This window comes from Centruroides vittatus, unplaced genomic scaffold (genome assembly GCF_030686945.1).
Source record: "Centruroides vittatus isolate TY-2023 unplaced genomic scaffold, ASM3068694v2 contig_459, whole genome shotgun sequence".
NCBI lineage: Eukaryota > Metazoa > Arthropoda > Arachnida > Scorpiones > Buthidae > Centruroides > Centruroides vittatus.
Genome location: NW_027122255.1, coordinates 2,722,391 through 2,744,552, shown reverse-complemented (window position 1 = coordinate 2,744,552; position 22,162 = coordinate 2,722,391). Strand labels below are relative to the sequence as shown.

Sequence of the window (22,162 nt, the reverse complement as noted above, 5' to 3'; positions counted from 1 at the left end):
ACTATATAAACTAGAGAAATTGCAACAGATGTACTGTCCATGTTGCAACAATATGTTTTAAAAAGATAAAGTACACTCTTCATGTATTTTTCTAAGATTTCTCGTCATGCACTTGATACGTAAAAGATAAAAGGTATGCTTCGGTTAAAAGTAAGTTTTGAAGAATAGGTTCATTTGTACGAATTTTGTAAGAATTCTTATCGTTTGTCCCCAAGTGTAATTATTGCAATTAATAACAATAGCCGAGGTTTGATTATATTATAATAGGCGAATTATTTTTCTTTTATATCGAATGGCGTGTTTTGGGACTGATAACATTGTGAGTGAATATAAAAACCGGCCAGATTCCACTGTACATCCTTACTGAAAGAGAAATCCTTTTCAACATCTGTCCGTCCTTTTCTAGCATAGAATAATTCACGGATCCAGTCATATATACCTTTTTTTTAAGCACTGTGGCCCAATAGACATCTAATCTTTGCTTCAATCAATCCACAAATTGTTCTCCATTTTCATTCAAACTTACAGAATGTAATTTAAAAAGTTTTACATTCTTTAAGTTTTATTTCAAATATCTACATCGCAGAGCTAATCAATGCAACTGATTTGAAATTATTTTATAAACATATGGGTTGTCCATAAATTACGTAATGCAGATATGGATTGGTGGATATGCAGATAATCGTTACGATGCATTTTTTAAATTCTTCGCTCTGTGGGCACTAATGGGTCTTTTTTTAGTAAGTACATTATAGGATTGACCAGGACCACAACAGCCAATCAGGTGATAATAGACGGGAACCTGACCTCCAGATAACCAACTCCAAACAATTTCTCGGGGTACCGACCCATCTGGATTCGATCCCATGTCCCCAGATCGATAGGCAGCCACCTCAACCGCTCGACCATCTGGCCGTTCATTACAACGAGTTACAAGGGGTTTACAAAAATATAATGTAATGCTAGAAACTCGACCCTTGGGTAACAACGATTCATTTTTGTTTCAGCAGACTTGGATAGCGAATTGTATTGTTTACGTCACTGCTTTGTAAGTAATAAAAAAAATAATGTAACGTTTAGTAATCCTGCTATGTATTATTCATTAGTACAATTATGAAAGTCTATCGAGATTATGCGTTACACAATTTTGATGATGATATGTGCGGCGCATTATGGAGTGTTAGGGGTGGTGGAACAGTAGTTGGAAAGTATAAAAAATAGCATTACGTAATAATGGGCGATCCCATTTACTGGTTACTAAAAATATTTAATTATTTAACTAACAAAAACAAATACCATTCTCAATGGAAAGGTTTAGGAATTTAATCAGAGATTAATAAAGTCAAGCTTTACAAAATGTATTGTAAACGTATTCTTTACGGTTACATGAAGTTTAACAACTAATTACAACGAAAAACAAATTTTGTGGAGTTTAAAGACAAAACAATATAATGTTATACATATTTAATGGAATTTGAAATCGGCTCTCTTAATTATGCATCCATTATTTCCATTATTATTCCAATTATCCATTATTATATCGTGGGTATATGCGGCTAACTCTAAATTTAGTATTTTCAATAATGCAGTATTCCTATATTATATTCAACACGTCCTATTTGTGACAATAAACAGATATGTAAAATTCCAAACAGTTACATAAAACAGCAAATTTTTGGTGGACAATTAAAGGTTGATCCAATTTTCAAATGTTTTCTGAAAATTATGGTCTAATATATTGGTCTAATAGCTTATGGTTCTATATCCATGATATATACTTAAAATTAGATTTTAAGTTACTGCTTGTTATAAAAAATAATTGCTTGTTATAAAAATAACAAATGGGAAAAACTGTTTTAATGCTAACCGTGACAGAAAAATCATTTTAATAAAATAAATAATTTAGTGTACTGATGCTTGGCAAGAATAATTTTGATTATGTTGTACCAAATACATCTTCCCATAAAGAACTCGCTGCTTTTCTGACTTCGTGGTTAAGCCTATCGGTACGTACTTATTAGCAATACATTTTATTAATGTTCTCAATGTGTTTTTCCATTGAAGTCGCTGTGATAAGTTTGATGGCGAGCGGACAGAATGGAAAGGAAAAAGTTTTTCGTTATGACCATTTGAAAACCATAGTCTGAACCTTCACGTCATTTGGTCATTTGAAATTGACGATAAACCACTTCAGAAATGATATCAATCGGCATATCAGAATTTTCTCCGTAAAGTGGAACCGATTCGTTTTACAATCCGTTACTCTGATCTATTTTTATTCCAATACGCAACTCTCACATTGTTTCGGTGATATTCAAACAAGGCAATGGACATCGTGCTGTAAAATTAATCTATGGTACACAGAGCGTCCTATCGGCATGTGATTTGCCACCGATGGTCAGGTGAAGTAGGTACATGTGAGCGTGTTATCAGATCTGCCAATGATTTTTTCAACTTGGTGATTTTTCTATACTATTATAAATTTATTCAAGTAATGTTTGCATCTTTTTCCTAAAAATAAAGCTGGAATCACATCTATGCATACTACACAATTACAATTGCCTGCCTGCGTGGATCTGAAAAGCGCTCTTAGACTTGTAAAATTTCTTTAGGCTGAAACACCACTAGCGTAAAAAAACTCGCTGTAATTACTTTTAATCACGTAATGATATATGAGCAGTGTTCAACTTTCGACGCGAATACGCCCGTACTATCAACCAATCAGAAGTCAGTGGAATCTAAGTCATTATGACGTAAAAAATTAGCGAAAAACGAGCTTTTACGTATTATACGCTCTCTCATGTCTACTTCGAAAAAATCTAGAATAGATCTGAAAAAATTTATCGAAAACATCCGAAAGTATCCATGTATATATGACAAGAAGCATCCGGATTATAAAAATGGATGCCTAAAACAAGCGATATGGACGACCATAGAAAATTCCTTCATTTAGTTGAGTATACAGTGGTGCCTCATATAACGTACTTAATCCGTTCCAGGTGCACGTCCGTTATACGAAACGCATTTTCCCATAGAAACACATGTTAAAACATCTAATTCGTTCCGCAGCATAAAATAACCGTACTGTATCATTAAAAAAAATGAAAATTGGGTGCGTTCTTTTATTCCTCCGCGTAACTCTGCGCGAGCGACATCCGTTTAAAAATTCCTGCGGAACGCATTCCTAAATTCCGGTGGGAGTGCGCGCCGTCGAACGGCAAAAACGGCCGCTTGTAGCAGTAGTTTACGGTGGAAAGTAACATGGCGTCCTCCATGGCTCAGATAGTTTCGTTTCTGGGTCCATTATGTGGTTTTATGAATGAGAATTTAGAAATTGCGAAAGCGCGAGTTAGCGCACGTGGTGATGTAAGTGTCTTTACGAATTTTTTTCGAGGCTATTTTGAATGCTCTTTCAACAAATAATCCATTTTATGGTTAAATTTTACAATTGGGACCCTTCTTTTGCCTTTTAAAGCTCATATTTTAGAAATTATAGATTCCTCCATCACGACACTGTCGATAGTGCGGGCGCCGCCATCTTTCTTTCTTTCACCATCGTTCCTAAATGCCTACAAACAGCAGCGCACTCCCGTAGTAGCGGAGACGCAGAGCGACCGCTATTAAAGAACGCACCCATGGAACAGTCACCAATTATGTCGGAAAGTCCGTTGTTCGCAGCCGTCCGTTTTCGAGCTCGATGGCATCACTGCATAATAAAAAGGCTAAATAGTATTTTAATATAGTGCAGTATAGTATCTTAATAATATGATAATAAATGTTGATATAAAGATACTATTTTTACTACATTTGTAATTACAGTACAAAAAAAATCGTACAATATAATCATTGTCTTTACATCGATATATCACGTATATAACCGCACCATCGCTAGTATTCGCATTTTTCACTGGATGCTCGCCCTCTGGTGTTTAAAAACAAAACTATTCTATCTGGGTCGTTTGATTAATTCTTGTGTATTATCAGCAGTGAAGATGAAACAGCAATAGAAAAACAAAGCTGTCTGTTGCGTTCCAAATTGCAATTTCAAAGACTTACGGAGCCTGATATAAGTTTCGTATATTCCCACATGAAAAACAGATGATTATTCGGAAATCGGTCGGTTACATTTATGAGCTCCGAATTTTGAAAGAGTGGATTAGACTGTTAAGAATTGGCAGTTTTCCGATTGTCTAGCTTTACATGAACAAGTTATGCTGTCAATTTTAAAAGATATTTTCTTAAAGTTTAAAATGCCAGTAATTTTGTGTGGGACACAGGATCGGATTTAAGCATTTCGAAGCCCTAAGCTGAACTCTAAGTCCCCTTACCAACCCTTCACAATTTTAGAAGTCAATCATAAAAAGAAAAGAATTAAATCAGACTATCTCTCTGATTCAATACGGTTATTGGAAGAAAAAGATGCGAAGTTTCACTAGTCTTCTGTTTTATAACTGAATTTAATTAAATTTTTATACCCATTCCATTAAAAATCTTTTTAAAAATTGGTTTTATCAATTTTCTTTTTTTAAAAAGACCTGATGTTAATTCTTAGACAAAAATTAATGAATACTACACAAAATAAAAAGTAAAGTATATTTTGTTGATTTGTAAAAAAGTTTATTACAAAATTCGACTTTAATTTTTTTTGTACAAATGTTTGAGGCCCCTTGAAAGTCGAAGCCCTAAGCAACAATTTACATAGCTTTTTACTTGTAAATCCAGCCCTGATAGGACAAGGTCAAAGCTGATGTTTTTAGCACAAAGGGCACAAATATGTATAGAACGATCTCGCTCACTTGTTTCGATACCACATAATGATGTGTCCCGCTAGAAATACTTGTTTTCCTATTATAAAATTTCTCGATAAACAACTACAAGCAGCATATATCATTACATCGGACAGTAACGTATGATTAATTTTGCATTACTAGTTACAAGCGACCCAGATAAAGTAGCCATTTTGTAAAAATGCAGCGCTCTCTATAGTTCATGAAAAACGCGATTCGCCGTAAAAATTTCGCTAGTGGAGTCGCCCTTCATGTTACGTTCAAGTGTTTTTATTATACGTTACTGTAAAGTGTAAAGAGAGTTTTTACGTTACTGAAGACTTTTCGAGAAACAGAATATGGAAAAATGCAGTTTTATCAAAATCGTCAACATTAAATTTTCAGAACGAACTCAATTCCATAAAGCCCATAGAAGGTGTTCTAACGACAGTGGAACATCGTATGACAAAGTCGTGCGATTCGTTCGACGACATTATATCTCGAAAATGAAGTCATGGACTCCCCATTTTTTATTACAATTTTGGATTCCTCATCGCAATTAATGGAAATTGGCAAAGTTTAACCAAATTCGATAGAACAGATGTTGAGAACGAACACAATTCTGTAAGCAACGTAGAAGCTTCAAAACTCCGCCTCAAAAATACAAAATAATATGAAACTTTACATAGAATCGCCGTTGACAAACAAATTTTTTTGATAAAGGAAAGACTGACCTGAATTATTGTTTGCAATCTACGAAGTTCAAAATATATATGTCCTTATAAAATTTTAGTAACTTTTTCTGGACATAATAGGTTAGAAAAAGTTTTGGCTGCAGAACCAAAATGTATATATTTATGTTTCCTTGACGGACCAAAGTTTTATTTATTTTTTGCGATGAAGACGAAGACTGAAACCATCACAAACAGATTTTAACTCCACATTACATACAAAACATATCGTAATTAATTAAATAACTGATTTTATATATTGTGATTCGACTAAGAATCGTATTACTGTCATGGATGAGTCTACTTTTATTTATTTTTTTATGCATTAGATTCAATAATTTCAAGTTCAAAATAGCTTAATTTCAAGTAAGCAGATCTAAAGCGTTGCTTACTAAAAATTAAATCAATACTTGGAGAAAAAATCAATATATGTAGACTGATCAAAAAGTATTTCAACGAGGCTTACAGCTTAAAAATCAAAGCACTATGAAGAATCCATTGTATTTTGAATATCTTGAATGTTAGTTCAGTTTTCTATATAATAAGAAAAAGTAAAGCGGAAAAACTATTCTATAAAGAAATCATATCAGTTTTCTGCCTGAGGACGACGTGCATAATTACGTCGAAAGCGTTTCCAGAAATAAAATATTTCTTTTAATTTCTTTAACGCCTCCTTGTCTGAAGTTCTTACTTGAGTTAATACAACTGTTGGCGTGACATTCATTGTAAGTATTTAGTATACCTAGCAAGATGAGTACCAGAAATTGGATGTTCTTCTATATGTTAAATCTTCAAAAGCTATGGCATAAGCTACATGCCCAGCTAATCTTTCTGCTCAGGTGTAGAGCGCATAACATAGTACCTAAGTGCATCACCATCAACTACAAGGCTTTTCCTTTATGTCTACGAGGTGCTCTGAAACGAATGGAAAAATCTCTCCTCTTGAAATTAATTAAAGTGAAACACAAGTCTCTGGCCGATGTTGAACTTAAATTATATGTCGCCCACCTGCAATTTGCCGAAACCTGTGACCCGACCTCACTCTACGACCAACTTGGAAAGCTGCACAGTATTGCATCGAGATTTGCCCGAGACGAAAGAGCTAGACTAAACAAGAAATTCAGGTGGCTCTTCGGTGCAGCACGCAAACAACAAAATCCAGCGCAGCCAATCCAGTTTCACAACTACACAGGTCCCGAATTTCCAAAATACTGCAGCAGGAACCCAGGTAAATCCCTCCGCCACACGATATGAGTGCCGCTGAAGCAGTTCCGGCGGTCCTGGCAGCGCTCAAGAGCTGTTAAGCGGCGACCAGATTCCCACAAATGCTCTTGGTCATCTCGACGCTTGCCTCGGTGAGACAAACTTCCGTTCGTGCTAAAAAAACATCTTTAATATAATAAATTACGTTCTTTACCTTTTATATAACCTAATTTTTTAAGTATATACATTTTCTAAATCTAAATCCTCTTCGTTTTTTCGAGTTTTATAAATAGCTATATTGTGATATCTTAAGCATAAACGCAGTATATCCGCTATTTCCAATGTTCGAGGCATAAACTATAAACAATCAACTAAAAAAATTATTCTATTGCTATTACATCTAATTTTAACAACAACATATATTATACTGAATCCTTTTTTTAAGTTTCCTACATTTTAGAACACACTACCTAATTTATGACGTTGCTAAACAGGTGCTATATTGTTTGTCAGATTTAACACATGTTCCGATAAAGAGATAAAGCATCATGAAAACCAGCTGAAGGATACAGAATTACTTAAAAACGTTTAAGAATGCGCTATAAAAAATACGATTAAATTTGATTAAAAAAAATTCAATACCAAACAAATTGAAATCTTTAATCTTTTTTTATACGTAAGCGACAATAGCACAAATATTCATTTGATATTAATTGAATGATGTCACAAAATTTAAATACATTTTTTTAATTAAAAAAAATGCTTTGATAGATTAATTCATTTCACAGAATCAGACTTTGTGAAGCTTCTTATCATCTGTACACATGATACAGGATATAAAGCTGTGTACTATGGTATTAAAAAAATGAATTTTCTCGAAATGTTTCTTATGAGAAAATTAAGAATGGAATTTATCTAATTTTTTTAAAAATTTAAACAAATATAGAAGCTATACTAAATAGGTAATTTGTAAATAAAACTGTTAATATTTACAACTTAAATGTAAATAATAATAGTTACATTCAAAAATTAAAAAAAAAAAAAAAAACATGAAATCAGAATTCCGATTCGTCTATATTCATACTTTATTGTTTATCACTACGAATAACCATTAAAGAATATTTTTTGTTTTTCATATTTGAATTTCAAATATCTCTTTCTATTCGCATTTTATAATTATAACTGCGATATACACTAGTTTCCTCCATATTTAATAAATTTTATTTCTTTTTACTTTAAAAACAAAAAAAAATTAATGAAATTCAATTAAACGGAAGTAAAAATTTGCGAGATTCCTTTATTTCATAAGCATCATAAGGTTACAGTAACCTTATTATAACATTCAAATAATAGAATACATATTTTGAAAAAATTAAAAATTTTTATTCCTATTTCATTAAAAATATTTCATTAAATACTTTAATTAAATAGGAATCAATATAACTGATCAATTAATTCTTACCAGCAATTTAACTCCATTAAATTTTTACTATCAACTGCAAATTTTGTTTTTTAATTTCAAAGAAATATATAATATAATGTCATTTAATTACAGTTAAAAGTTAAATATTTGAAATGTCATGTACAGTAAATAATAAATTATATTGAAATTAATAATTATAAATTACTAAAAATTATAGTTTATTATATAACAAAGCGATAACTTTAATTAAGTATGGCTTTTAACATTAAAAATATTGATCATTTATCAACTAAATCAATGACTGAACGATTAATGTGCATCGTAATTAAGCAATAATTATTCAATGAAATCGTCGAAGTAATTTAAGCTCGAAGCAAAGATTAAAAGAGTAAAGTAAAACCTTATAAAATAAATTTAATAATTTATAATTTAAAACCATAACCTAAAATTAAAAATCCAAAAATAATCATTTCAACTAAAAGAAAAAATCAGTTGAACCATGTTATCATTAGTTCACTCTCCCTCTTGAAACTATAATCTCAAACGAGACTCAGACTGAAGTTCCCGAAGAAAACAAAAAAGAAAGGAGGAAAAAAGAAAAACAATTATATGATCCACCCAATTCATGACGACTTCCGTCCGTAAAATCACTCATGCGATAATACTCTAGAACGGATGATGCTAGAAAAACTAACATCTCACATGTTAAAAGTATGTCAATGAGAATAAATCAAGTTCTAATTCAATGGCAAAAATATTTTTAAAATTATTTTCGTAATTGTTCAATATAAAAAAATATATATTTTTTATCACGAAAAATAAGAATTAATCTTATCTCTTCTATTGATCTATGTTTTAATACACGAAAACATTTCTCTCGTTAATGTATTATTTTTATTCAAATGTTTATGCCATAATCGCTTTAAAGTGAGTTTAATTATCAAGAAAATTCGATTTATTCATTTATTAATTACCGTTAAGGATAATGGTTCTAATTAGAATGATTGATGAAGGCAGTTCTAACGCGTATTCTGTTTTTTATTCATCCGCGAATTTAAAACGTGACTAACGTTCATATTTTTACTTTGAGGATTAAAAACAATTGTTTCGTGATTGAAAAAAACTGAAATAAAATTAGCTTCGCATCGTGAAACTATCGAAATTTCTGAATATAAATTTCCTAGAAATATTCTATAATTTTGATATACGTTCATTTATTACATTTTCTTATCCAAGTTATCAGAAAACAAAAAATATTACCGCAATTAAAACAAAATATAAGAATTTACATAATAACATTTCTAACTTAGTTAGTTTTAAAAATCACATAAAATTAACCTTATTTTTCAGAGAAAATTTTATGAATTTGTTGAGTAAGTTAATGAGTTAATGCATAATTCCACACAATATAGATAAAAATATACTCAATTCTATGAAAATTTTGTTATTAAGTAAATATCATCTAATTTTAAATATCCAAAGCTATCTTACAAAGAAAATTCTATCCAGAAACATCTTTTGATTTTTTTACTCTTAAAAAAGTGGTCGTAAGAGAATTAAAAATTTCGCATCTCATAGTTGTCAGTGGTGGAATCCGACACCGGAAATGAATTCTGTTCTAACTGGAAATATGTTGCACATATCGAAGGATGTAAAACTTAACGGTCTAGAAAGGATGCATCGGAATTGTAAGCAGACTTACATGATATCCATGACCAAAAGAAAGTGTAGAAACCTTTCTAACTCGAGAAGTAACGGCTATCCATGTGCCGGATAAACGCCTTTTAGCCGCTGCCATTGCATTTCTTCTGAAAACGAAAGTCAACTGAATTGCGTGCCAGTCAGGAAGTTCCTCCCTCCCCGTAATTCTAACCAGTCAGGAACTTCAGCATCCGCAGGAAGCGGGACAGAACCTTATCATGATGGGGAGAGGGGGCATTCGACACAAATATTATGACAAATTATGCCTCCCTCTGCAATAAAATAGCATTTACCAAATATTTCACATTTTCTTTTTGCATTCATTCGATTCCATATGAAATATTATGTTTAGATCACGGTTCTCTAATAGATTATCATAGTCGGAACATGTTTGATGTTTATTTCGGTTATGATAGATCTATCAGAGAATCGAACAGTAAAGAATTAACTGAGCCGATTTAAATAAATATATATATATATATATTTATTTAAATCGGACAACAATATATATATATATATATAATATATGTGTGTGTGTGTGTGTGTGTGTGTGGCGCGCGCGCGCGCTTCTTCTACAGAAATTATAGTTTATTTGAATTTCTAGCTACAAACTCTATTATATTTTTTCAGAAAGATTAATTTAAAATTTTACAGTTTTCAATCGAAAAACGGAATATTCCTTCAACAATTAAATAAACAGATTGTTTCTAGAAGTAATAGTTTATAATCGATTAATTGAGACCAGTTGTAACTTTTTTCTAAGAATACAGTTTAATTTATTTATTAACTAAAATCAATTTCAAAATATCGCAATTATGTAATGTGTTTGTTTATAAAATTAATATTTTCAATTAAAAATATTGAAATAATAATCTATAATTCTCAAAAATTATCTTTAACTGAGATCTTTTCGTGAAATTTACGTGAAAAATAGAAACTGAAAGTTTCAAGATAAAATTTTACATTCTTCTTTGCTGAAGAACAATTTCATAATAAGTTATACTAAAAATTTGATAAAAACTGAATTAAAATGAATCAGTGAAGAAGGGCAATAAAACTTAATGATGCAATATCAAAACTTAAAATAAAATTCAAAAGAAATATTACACGAAGAACAAAAGAATTTTTATTATATAAAATAATAGCTAAAATATATTCGCTTAATAATTAAAAAGGATGTATTATTATTCGCTAAATCTGCATATATAATCGAGACGAGTTGATAATAATAATAATAATCAGTGCAGAGCCCAAACGGTAAGGAGTTGAAAGTTGAAATTTGGTACACAGTTAGGGTACGTCACGAAGACGCACAGTAAGGGTCGATTTACACACAACAGTGTTGTGCCGGTACAGTGACCGTTCGGTGCATAAACATCGATAAATATCACACAGCCAATCAGAGTTTTATCTATGACACGTGATCTGTATTCTGTCAATCACACAAGTGTAGCTGTGTGTGATATTTATCAATGCTTACTGCACTGTGCCGGCACGTCACTGCTGTGTAAATCGACCCTAAGAAGGGATTTTTCGAAATTCTTCCCCACGGGGAGAGGGACAGGATTAAGTCTTAACACTTCCATCAACAATGGAAGTGTTAAGTAACAATGGAAGTGTGAAGTAACAATGGAAGTGTTACGTAACAATGAAATTGTTAAGAGAAAGCGACGTGCAAGACGCAGATGTAGTTTTTTTCAGTTTTTACGGGAAATCGAACATATTTTTAGACCCATCTAACAATTCTCTAATTAGTCTAGAAACAGGGGGACCCAATTCTTGCATTCTGTGAAAACGGGTAAGGTTAACTATAACGTAATAATCTTAATCTTCGCTATCGTTACTTTTGCCCGAGCTTTTGCCCGCTTGGCCTACCTGCTAGTTTCAATATAATACAAACATTATGTTAACTAATGTTCAATAATATTAAGAAATAAAAATAATTCATTAGTAGAATATATTTTCTCAATAAAGATAATCACTGCACCGAAACAGAGGACCCAGTGGGTAGTATGGTATTCGAAACGAGTGTGTGTTACTCGTCTGCAAAGTGTTCTGGCGAGTTTACGGGTGTCACTATGCTCCATCACATCGGGATATTGTGAAACGCGGCACCAGAAGTTCCAGCAAACGGGTCTGACTTTGCCTTACACTGGAGGAAATATAACAGGGACAGAGAACATTCGGCAGGTCAATATTCAGAGTCCAAAGAATATGCCGCGCCATCTTTCAATAAAATGAACGTGCTGTATGAAATGTCATTCCATACAGCACGTTCAGACAATTGTGCGTCAGTGCTTGAAAGTGTTTCCGTACCATATGGAGCGACTAAGTACTGCTGCAGCGTGATTACGCGTCCAATTGGTATTAACTGTGTATCTTCCGCCGTGGCGATCATAATGAATATTGAATTTCTTTCAAGTAAATTTCTTACAAAATCATCTGAGGCAGGACACTTTAGAATAACAGATCACATTTGAGAGGAAAAGAAAAAATGATGAATACCTTAAATAAAATAAAAGTATTAATTTTAATTCTACAGTAGTACAATAGTAAAGTAAGATAAAGGCATAGAAATTTAATACATACGAATTATAAAAAATAACGAAATAATTGTCTAATTGTTAAAAATAATCCCTAGTCTTTCATCGAAGTCTACAGCGTAAAACTTTAAATTCAAAATAAAAAATGCATAACTGTAAAATTAATAATGAGCTAGCTCAATAGTGAGCCTAAGAAGATTATCCACAATAGTTATTACGTAAACCCTCGTAATTTCTAGAATTAATTCTCCCTCAACTCGACTTCGGATAACAGACGGTCTATTGCACTTTATTTTCTATACATTTAAATGTATGGTATCCTAAATAGATTGCCCTGTATTTAGAAAATAATGTATTCTGAGAAAAATGTATAGTTATACAACTTATTCTGAGTACTTTATATCGAGTTTATTTCGAATCCTTCATTGATACAAAAATACGTTCACAAAAGTGAAAGAGATGCATTAAACAAAACGAATGAAAGCCTATATAGGGTAGATGGCTCTTGGTTTCTTCTTGAAACAATATCGATACTTATAAAGTGACTAAGACTACATATAAGATTACGAATATTTAAAATCTACGCAAATATATAGAATAGTACATTACTACAGAAAAATCAAGACGAAATTTTGTAATTCGTTACAATTAAAATTTTTAAATAATATTTTGTTAATGTTGTTTGTTCATTGTTTCTTATGCAAAATTCGGGGCTTTTGAGAAAACTACGACAATGTCAATGTATGTTTCATTAATTTAAAATAACAATAGAATGAAATTTTCTAAGTTCAAAATAAGTTACATATAGCGGGTTAGTCAAAATGATGTAGATAACTGACATTTCATTTAAATTATATCTGTGGCAGAGATGTTATCGAATTAAACAGTAAATATTCAAGTTGTTTGTCAGTTTTCAAGGGTTCTAAGGACGTATCACACAAATTATCGAAGATGAAAATATGTTGAAAAACGTGTTTTATGAATTTCATTACTGTATTTGCATGTCCAGGAATAGACGTGTGCCCATATTGGAAATTTGTAGGATGTTATTAAAAATTTTGTTATCGAATGAAAGCATAAATATCAGTTTCTAACAATATCCTTTAATTTTCGATACCGATCCTACGTATAACTTCATACATAATAACAACGAGTGCGTTCAGTGTGCGACTTCATCCAAACGATGTGATTTGACCAGTCGTTAAAAATAACCTGAAGTAGGTGGACCGTTAAGTAGATGAACTGAAAATGGCTAATATGAGAACTTTGTTATTTAAAGTTATAAACAATGACAACGTAGACGTTTTCACAGCAACAATGGACAATTTACCTTGGATGAACGATTGGAACTCAACAAACAAACAAAAAAGTCGGGTAGAGAATTGCTGTAGGTGAAAAATGTAATTCCACATTATAATTTTTTATGAATTCTCAAAGATCATTTTCAGATCTACTCACTATTTTGCAATATGCCGTATTTGAACCATCTGGAAATCAAGAATCATAATTTCCTTACTTCCGTCTGAAAATTTTAACGTAACTAATTTCTCACTGGACGCCGCCATTTTGGAAGTACTTCTGAATCATCTTTTCTGACAGAATCAAAACGTGTGGAACCTGTTTACCACCGATCGCTTGTCTCTTATTGTTCGGTGAAGTAGATTCGAAAACTTTGGGTCACTGAAAGCATCCAATGACAATCAAATTCCTGCCACACATTCTCCAGGGTACTTTCATCAATGTAGGTAATAGCTTGTGACCAAGGCGGATCTACATAGGGACTAATAGGGCTTAAGCCCTGGACCCCTAAGTGTCAACGGCCCACAAAAATTGAATTATCATAAATTTTTTATACTCTATTTCTTATGTTTTTTTATATAACATATAAGGTTTGTCATTCAACACCATTTCATAAATAAATATAACTCAACTCTGATTTTGATGTAATTAAAAATGAAGTTTAAATCCCAATTTAAAGATTCTTAATCTAAAACTAACAAAAAATGGGGCCCCATTGGACTTCAATAAGCCCTAGACCCCGAAAAACCTAGATCCGCCCCTGCTTGTGACACATTCTCACAAGTGTTGTAAAGTGGCCAACAGTTCTTTGATATTTACGTTTTCAATCGATAACATTTCTCTCAAATTTAACTATATAGTTTCTGTAAGTAAAACGTCAAAGTTATATACCGGTACATCATTTTGATTATGTAACTAAATAAAACAAAATAAAACAGTGGTATTTGGTGGCTGCCAACCCTACTTAAGAGAAGACATGGACAGAAGAACTATATAAAATACTGTATACATATGCATACATACACTATAAATTACATAGACAAAGTATATATGACTGTATTTATGCTTGCATTTTAAATGCACTGGGTGATCGGTTAACGAACAAATCGGATAACGAACACTTTCGCGAAAGATTTTTGTTCGGACAACGAACACCTCACAGAACAAACACAAGAAGATGCGACGTAAAATAATGAATACTGATTGGTCTTCCCTTGTCTTCAAGCAACAATTCGAAACTTTTTGGAGCGCGGGAGATGACGACATCGACGCTCAACCCGGTCGGATAATATTCCTCCGAACTTTGAAACTCTCCCTTGTAATTCCAGCCTTTTATTTTTCTGACAAAAACAATTTTTTTTTTATAGTATTCGCATGACTGTAGGGCGAGCACTCGTTAAATTTTGAGTCGGTTTTTATTTTCGAAAGGTGAGAGTATAATAGCAAAGGTGGAGAGTGGGCAGAAGATGTCTGATGTTCCTGGGCTTAAACGGGTCTACTGTAGGCTACAGTTCAATCTTATCTAAGAAAGATACTGTATAATCAAGAAGATTCAAGCAGCTTAAGGAGTAACAAAAATCACATCTGAGAAATGAAGAACATTGAAGAACTCATAATGGGACCTGAAACTGATCTGACGATAGAAAAACCCAAAAACTCTTGAATGAAGAACACCAAGAAACTCGACAAGTTATGTTTTCTTCTGAGAAAGAGAATTAATGTCGATATCTGCTATTAAACATTTTTTTGAAGTGAGAGGATGTCAGAACGACGGTCTTAGAATGGCATCCAAACCAGGTTAATAGGCTCAGGAATCTCTACAATTACAATGCTATTAATTACTTCTGAAAAATCCTAAAAAGAGAAAAGCAATTGACATTAGACAGATTCTTTAAACCCCCCAAAACGGAAAAAAACATGACTAATAAAAATGCAAGACTGTGTTTATATGTATCTTTATTATTAGATATAAATAAACGTAGTAAGAAGGTATATATTTTTTATTTTTTGGAGTCTGCAGAACGAATTAATCAAATTCCCATAAAAACCTATGGCAAATCGATAATCGGTTAACGAAAAATTCGGATAGCGAACAAAGGCTTGGAACGGATTATGTTCGTTAACCGATCACCCACTGTATACTGTATTTCCAAAAATAGATATGATTATAAATAAATTCAGTATTGTCTCATTTGTGGTCAAGATATTAAAATTGAACACAACTTGAGAAATGTGAAACCGAGAAAAAGTATTTCACGATCACTACAAAGAAAAGTATGGCGTCAAGTTTTAACTGCCAAACGAATAAATCAGTTTTCGTAATGAAACGTTAATTTTAAAATAAGTAGTTTTATATGATGATTTAAGTATGAATACAAAAGTGAATCAACACGAGTTTTAATATGTTGCCGTACTGACGGACAAGATACAAAGAGAAAACAAATTTAACTCGTTCGAAATAATATTATACATCTCATCTTTCAAGGCTGCCAAGTCAGAAAGTCACGATAAATATTGTGGCAGCGTTCCTAACTCGATAACCTTGAAGGATAGCGTGATACAATGGTTTCCAATTCAAAATGATAAAAATTCTAATTGTACGCTTTATTTTGTCGACAATAAATGCCAATTATGATCATAATTATATACTCAGTAAGCCGGATTATCTGGCGATCGGAAATTTTACCATCTTGAGGGAAAGGTTCGAATAACAACCAACCAGTCATCGTAGATAATTCGAATCTTGTCTCTCATTCCAGATATTGAAGACTACGTAGTAAAGACAATAAAATCATCAAGCCTACCCCTCTGAGGGATCCGGGTTCGAGTTCAGCTCGGCTAAAATTTTCATAGAGGTTGACCCATATGTCCCTCACTACTAATCCATCCTATTGTGGATTTCGTGGAACATATGATGGAAAAAAATGTCCGCATAACAGAATAGGCAGACTTATGTAGGCCTACCGTACATTTCTTAGTCGTTCGTCAAAGTACTAAGTACAGTGGTATCTCGTATTTCGAATTAAATTCATTACAGGAGGCCGTTCGAACTCCGAATCGTCCGAAATACGAGGAAATTTTTTCCCATTAGAAACAATAGAAAGTGAATTTATCCATTCCCAGACCCTAAGCGATAGCCATTTCGAGAAACTTAAAACTGCAAATACAGTATACATAATTTGAGACAAAAATAACGATTAAATGCCCTAATAATAAATTAAATCACAAAAACAATAAGCAAAATACATAAATGCCATGTAATGAAATGAAAATTGCATTTACTGGTCTCATGCCGTCAAATTTGTCATCATAAACATGGCTAGATCGGCCACACCCGCACCGCTTTCATGCTTCGCGATAACTTCCATTTATACCTCAATCGTCAATATTATAATCTTCTTTTTTTGTTTCCACACATTTCTCGGATGCCATGGTTAATAAGTAAAGGTTATATTAGATTGAACAGAAAGTTTTGCGTATTTTTAACAGCTGTCATTTACTTAACATAGATGTGTAATTTAACACATTATTGGTAATGTGAGATTGTATTCTTTTGTAAGCTTATTTTAAACTTTTTACTTCACGTTGTGTTTGAATAAAGCAAGTCGAAATGTCTTCGGATAAAAGCATATCAGGCATATTATGCTTTGCGAGTTTCGGAAAGAATGTAACTTTGCACAAACAGTAAAACAAATTCGTAATGTGTATGCAGAATATGCTCCAAACTTCGAAAGTATCAAATGTGGTTTAAAATATCCATTATGAAAATTTGAACTAATGGATAAAAAAAGTGCGGGGCGTCCAAAAGCTGTCCACGAAGAAAAATTGTAAGAAAAAATTGTTAAAAATCGACAAACAATACACAATATAAATAATCAAACATACCAAAAATAAAAACATATAAAACATACGAGTAACGTGAGAGACGACTTGGGCGCATAACAAATCGCGTTTACGCTTTCAGCGCATTTTTTCATTGAAGTACAGTTCGAACTCAGAGGCGAATTTCTGTCCAAATTCGTCAAAAATTCGCTTCGCAGTTCGAACTGACTGTGCAGTAAAAATGCATTCGAAGCGTAAAATAAGCTTCTGAACTAGGAATACAATCTCAAATTAGCAATATTGTGTTAAATTTCATAACTGTTATAATTAAATCACACTTCTATGTTAAGAAATGACAGCTGTTAAAAACACCCAAAAACTTTCTTCAATCTAATATCAACTTTACTTATTAATTTTGGCATCCAAAAAGTGTGTGAAAGAAATGAAATCTAATAAGTGAAAAGGAATGCTGTAATATCGTCGATTCAGATGATAAAAAAAACTTATAGCGAAGTATAAAAGCGGTACACGTGTGGGGAATCTGGGGGCAATGTTTAAGATGCCGGAGTCAACGGTATACCTCCACTAAATGCAATTTACATGTTAATATACAGTATTTACGTTTTCTATTTATTGTTTTTGTGTTTTAATTTCTTATTAAGAAAATTATATTATATTATTTTTACCTTAAATTATATGAATTTGCTGTTTTAAGTTTATCGAAATGGATATCGTTCTGAGAATGGATTAACTCACTTTACATTGTTTCTAACGGGAAAAATTTCGTCGTACTTCGAACGATTCGGAGTTCGAACATCCTCCTCGAATGAATTAAATTCAAAGTACGAGGTCCCAGTGTACCTGTTTAATCTGTTGTATCGAAAAAGCATTATGTCAAAGATTGATTAATTTTTATAAAAATTTTCAAGACACCGAATTTAATAAACGAATTTATAAATCAGAATATAAACATTTCGCTGTTTTATTATTTCTATAATATGTTCATTTTAAAATCCTTTTAAAAGGTTCGGCTCCTCTCAAAGGATTTTAAAATGAATATTATAGAATATATTTAATAATAATATTTCTAAGTAATCAAAAAATAATAAATCTTATGAATGATGGACGAGTTAAATCAATTTGATTCGATAAATATTAATAATTAAAATAAAATTATAAAAAACGCAAATTAAGTCTGGTTTCAAATTCATTTAAAAGGTTAATCGAGAAACATTTCTCGAGCAATTCTTCTCTTCATTATTTAGGAATATATAGTGTAACAACAATGGACGCATTGCCTAGTATCGCGAGTTTTGTACAGCTGGGTAGTGTAGTTCTAACACAGGAGTTAGCAATCTTTTTACGAGAGCCAATTTTTCAAAATTTCTATAGAAACTGAATCAAGATCCGCAAGTTATCTAAATAAAAAATATATTTTACAAACTGTAATCAACGATATTTATTTTTTAAGATGCAAATATAATACTTGTTGTTGTGATTATTTTTAACGAACCGAAACTGAAAGGAAAAAATATATATTTAAAATAAGATGCCATTCAGTGAAAATATAATGAACACTTAGAATGAAATAACTGCAATGATTTTTTCTTAGATTTAAGCATAGCGGCTCTATTTATTTACAGTACTTATTTAGTCAATTGTGCCACCGGACTGTAATTTTTATACTATGATACGCTTCTTGTCTAGTCTTCTTAATGGCTTGCGAGCACTAAGATTGGCTTTACTTTACCGTTAGACTTATTACACCACCACAGGACATCAAATTACACTTATAAAAACACTATTTTATTTTCAGAATGCATTTCGGACGTGGAGTCCCTCATCAGCTTTTTTGATTTAACATGTCGATTTGATGTTTTGAACATTAAAAGATTAAACACGAGATAAAACAAAAATTGTTGTTACTCTTTTCGTGTTACTGTGAATCTGCTTATTATTTTGTTTTAACAATGTATATTTTTACTACTTTACTGTTTTACCAGTACCTCAGTTTATTATTGTGTTATTGTATCAGCACTACCCTTTTTATGTAAATTTTTTTTTTGTTTTATCTCGTTATATTATATATTAGAATATATATCAGAATATATTATCTTATCCAGTTACGTATAAATAATACAAAATTGTAATTATTATAGATAAAAAAAACTAAAAAAATTGTTAAAAAGCTTTCAACAACTTTCAGTCGCTCAAATCATTTTATCAATAAATTCAAATATTCAAAACAAGTTTCAAAATTTCAACGGAGTTCTCATAAAAATGATAAATTCCATCAACAGATAAATTTTGCGCGTTATTTTACATTATCTTCAATCAATTTTCAACTAAATCCTTTTCTTCTGAAAGCGTGCGAAAAACGTCTTTCATGTCGCTCCTAGTTCAACATTGAATGTCATCTATCCAATGTCAAACTATATGTTTAAAGAATTTTTTGCGAACTTCTGGCATGTCTATTCAAAATTTATTTTGTAATAAGAATGATAGTATTTTCTTATCACTTCATGTGTAGATTTCATATACTTATGTGCACTTCTTATTTAGAAACTTGACTTTAAACTGATATTTTACTCAGAATAGTAATTTAAAGAGGTCTATTGTAGCCTATATGTTTTTTGTTTAAATATGGTTTAAATCTGTTAAGTAACGCCCTTCATTACAATTAGCGTAAGATTACTTGCTATATATAATTACTGAAATTTTAATCTAACATTCACTACAAATAAAAAAAAATCTTGCAATTATGGAATATTGTAAATCCTCACTTTTATGATCTAACTGGTTCCTGGAAACCGTTGTTAAGTGAGTCATTATATTTCTCATAAGTTCATGTTCTTGGAAATAAAACTCTAACACAGCGATATGGCTAAAAAAGTAATAAAGTATTTCATATACTCGTAATAGAAAATTTATTCCAGTTATAAAGCAGGATCCACACCATATACGATTTATTGGTATCTGTGCTAATTATCAACAGTGACTCTCTAGATCTAGATTATTATCTCCATACCGAAGATAAGATTCAGAAGACATTCAATAAATCCGAAATTACATTTATGTTAAATTATATACATATAATTAAACACATTATTATATGTATATATTTGTTGATTACTCGAAAGTCATCCGAACTAAGCTTTGTACCTGTAATGTTAGTAGTGTATAGATTTCCGTGTGATTTTCTAATTACAAGAGGGAAATCTGATTAAGAATGGTTAAAAGTATTTCTAAAATCGCCACAAAAGTCTACATAATAATAATTTTTAAAAATTGTAGATTTATCTTGTAGAACACGAGGCAAATTAATTATAAATAAATCTAAAATGATATTAATTTTTCTCGAAAAAAACTAATTTGAAACTGCACAATCACATATTAAAGCATACTGTATATAAAACCTCAGTTTAGATGTTTGGCTCAACGATTAAAAAAGTTCAATGAGCGGAAAAAAACGGCGAGAAAGTGTTGTAGCTTTAAACAGAGTACACACGCACCGATATACTTTGCAGGTACTGTACGGTATACCCAACGAACTAAAATATACTACATAGAGTGGCTGTGACCTTAGATACAGCGCTCTTGGTGGCAATGACGGATACTATCAACCGCCATTTTACTTAAGTCAAAACATCAAAGTCTCTACCACGTGTTGGGTAGAATTGTCACATTAAAATCTATTTTTCTCGTCTAAATCTTGATTGTTTTGTTTGGCCCTAGATTTGAGATTTAGGCAATTAGATTAGTGACGAAAAATCTAGATTGTTTCATCTCGAATTTAGCTACTTTTTAAATTTTATTTAATTATTATAAAGAAGGTACGATCAGAGTTTAAAATGATAAGTGTCGTTCTTAACCCTCAATATAACAATATTTTTATAGTCTAAGTACGAGCTGTCTTGAAGGGCTTTACTCTCAGCATTATGATTGTTTATTTATAGTATACTCAGGCAGTCCGATCCGTACCATACTCTGTACGTTACTGATTTTTTCGGACTGTTTTTTCTTTTGCAGAATATAAATAGTGTTCTTGTGTTTTTATTATAGTTATAGTTTGTTTCTGAAATCATTTACAACGAAAAACTACATTTTGACCTTTGTCATGTTATGAATCACATTGTTGAAGTTCAAATCATTCTAAGAGATAATAAGGAGCTAATAATTGCGGGTTATGGAAGAAGTATTGCATTTTCCAATCAAAAATAGACAAAGAAAACATGCCAGTAAGTGAAAGACTGATATGTAAAAACCGCACCATTAGGATATGTACAAATTGTGCGCTATATCCATCATCCTGGATAACAAAAGTATATTAACATGAACTAACGTTTTGTTCGTTGTATTGTAGACAACAACCTCACACGCTGAAGCCATGAGCCTGAAGAGGGATTGGAAAATTACAAATCTGAAAAGCATTGTTTAAATAGGCGAAATAAAGTGAATTGTTTTAATCTTGGCCTCTTAATAACGGATAATTAAGAGAAACGTGACATTTATGTCACTAGTCTTACTATAGGAACAAGAAACCTTTACTATAATTTTTTATATTTTTAATTATTATCGAATGACAAAAAGCGTAATTTTGAGGGCTGTGATGAGTTTTATTTAAAAAAAACTGTAAATGTTAATAACGAATAACATCTTCGTTAAGTCCGACCT

At 31.6% G+C, this 22,162-nt stretch overlaps 1 protein-coding gene across 2 annotated transcripts in view; it reads right to left on the bottom strand.

Annotated features, from left to right (window-relative positions):
• The window catches only part of LOC136977465 (FERM domain-containing protein 4A-like), a 146,034-nt gene that overhangs the window by 110,096 nt on the left and 13,776 nt on the right, over positions 1-22,162 (bottom strand). The window contains exon 1 of one of the 2 annotated variants that reach the window (XM_067272958.1): positions 9,826-9,992. The exons of the other annotated variant lie outside the window; for it this stretch is intronic. Within the exon in view, the coding sequence (XP_067129059.1) occupies positions 9,826-9,921 (96 nt within the window). The 5' untranslated portion in view covers positions 9,922-9,992. Of the gene's footprint in view, positions 1-9,825; positions 9,993-22,162 lie in introns of those variants that run through there. 2 annotated transcript variants of the gene reach the window in all.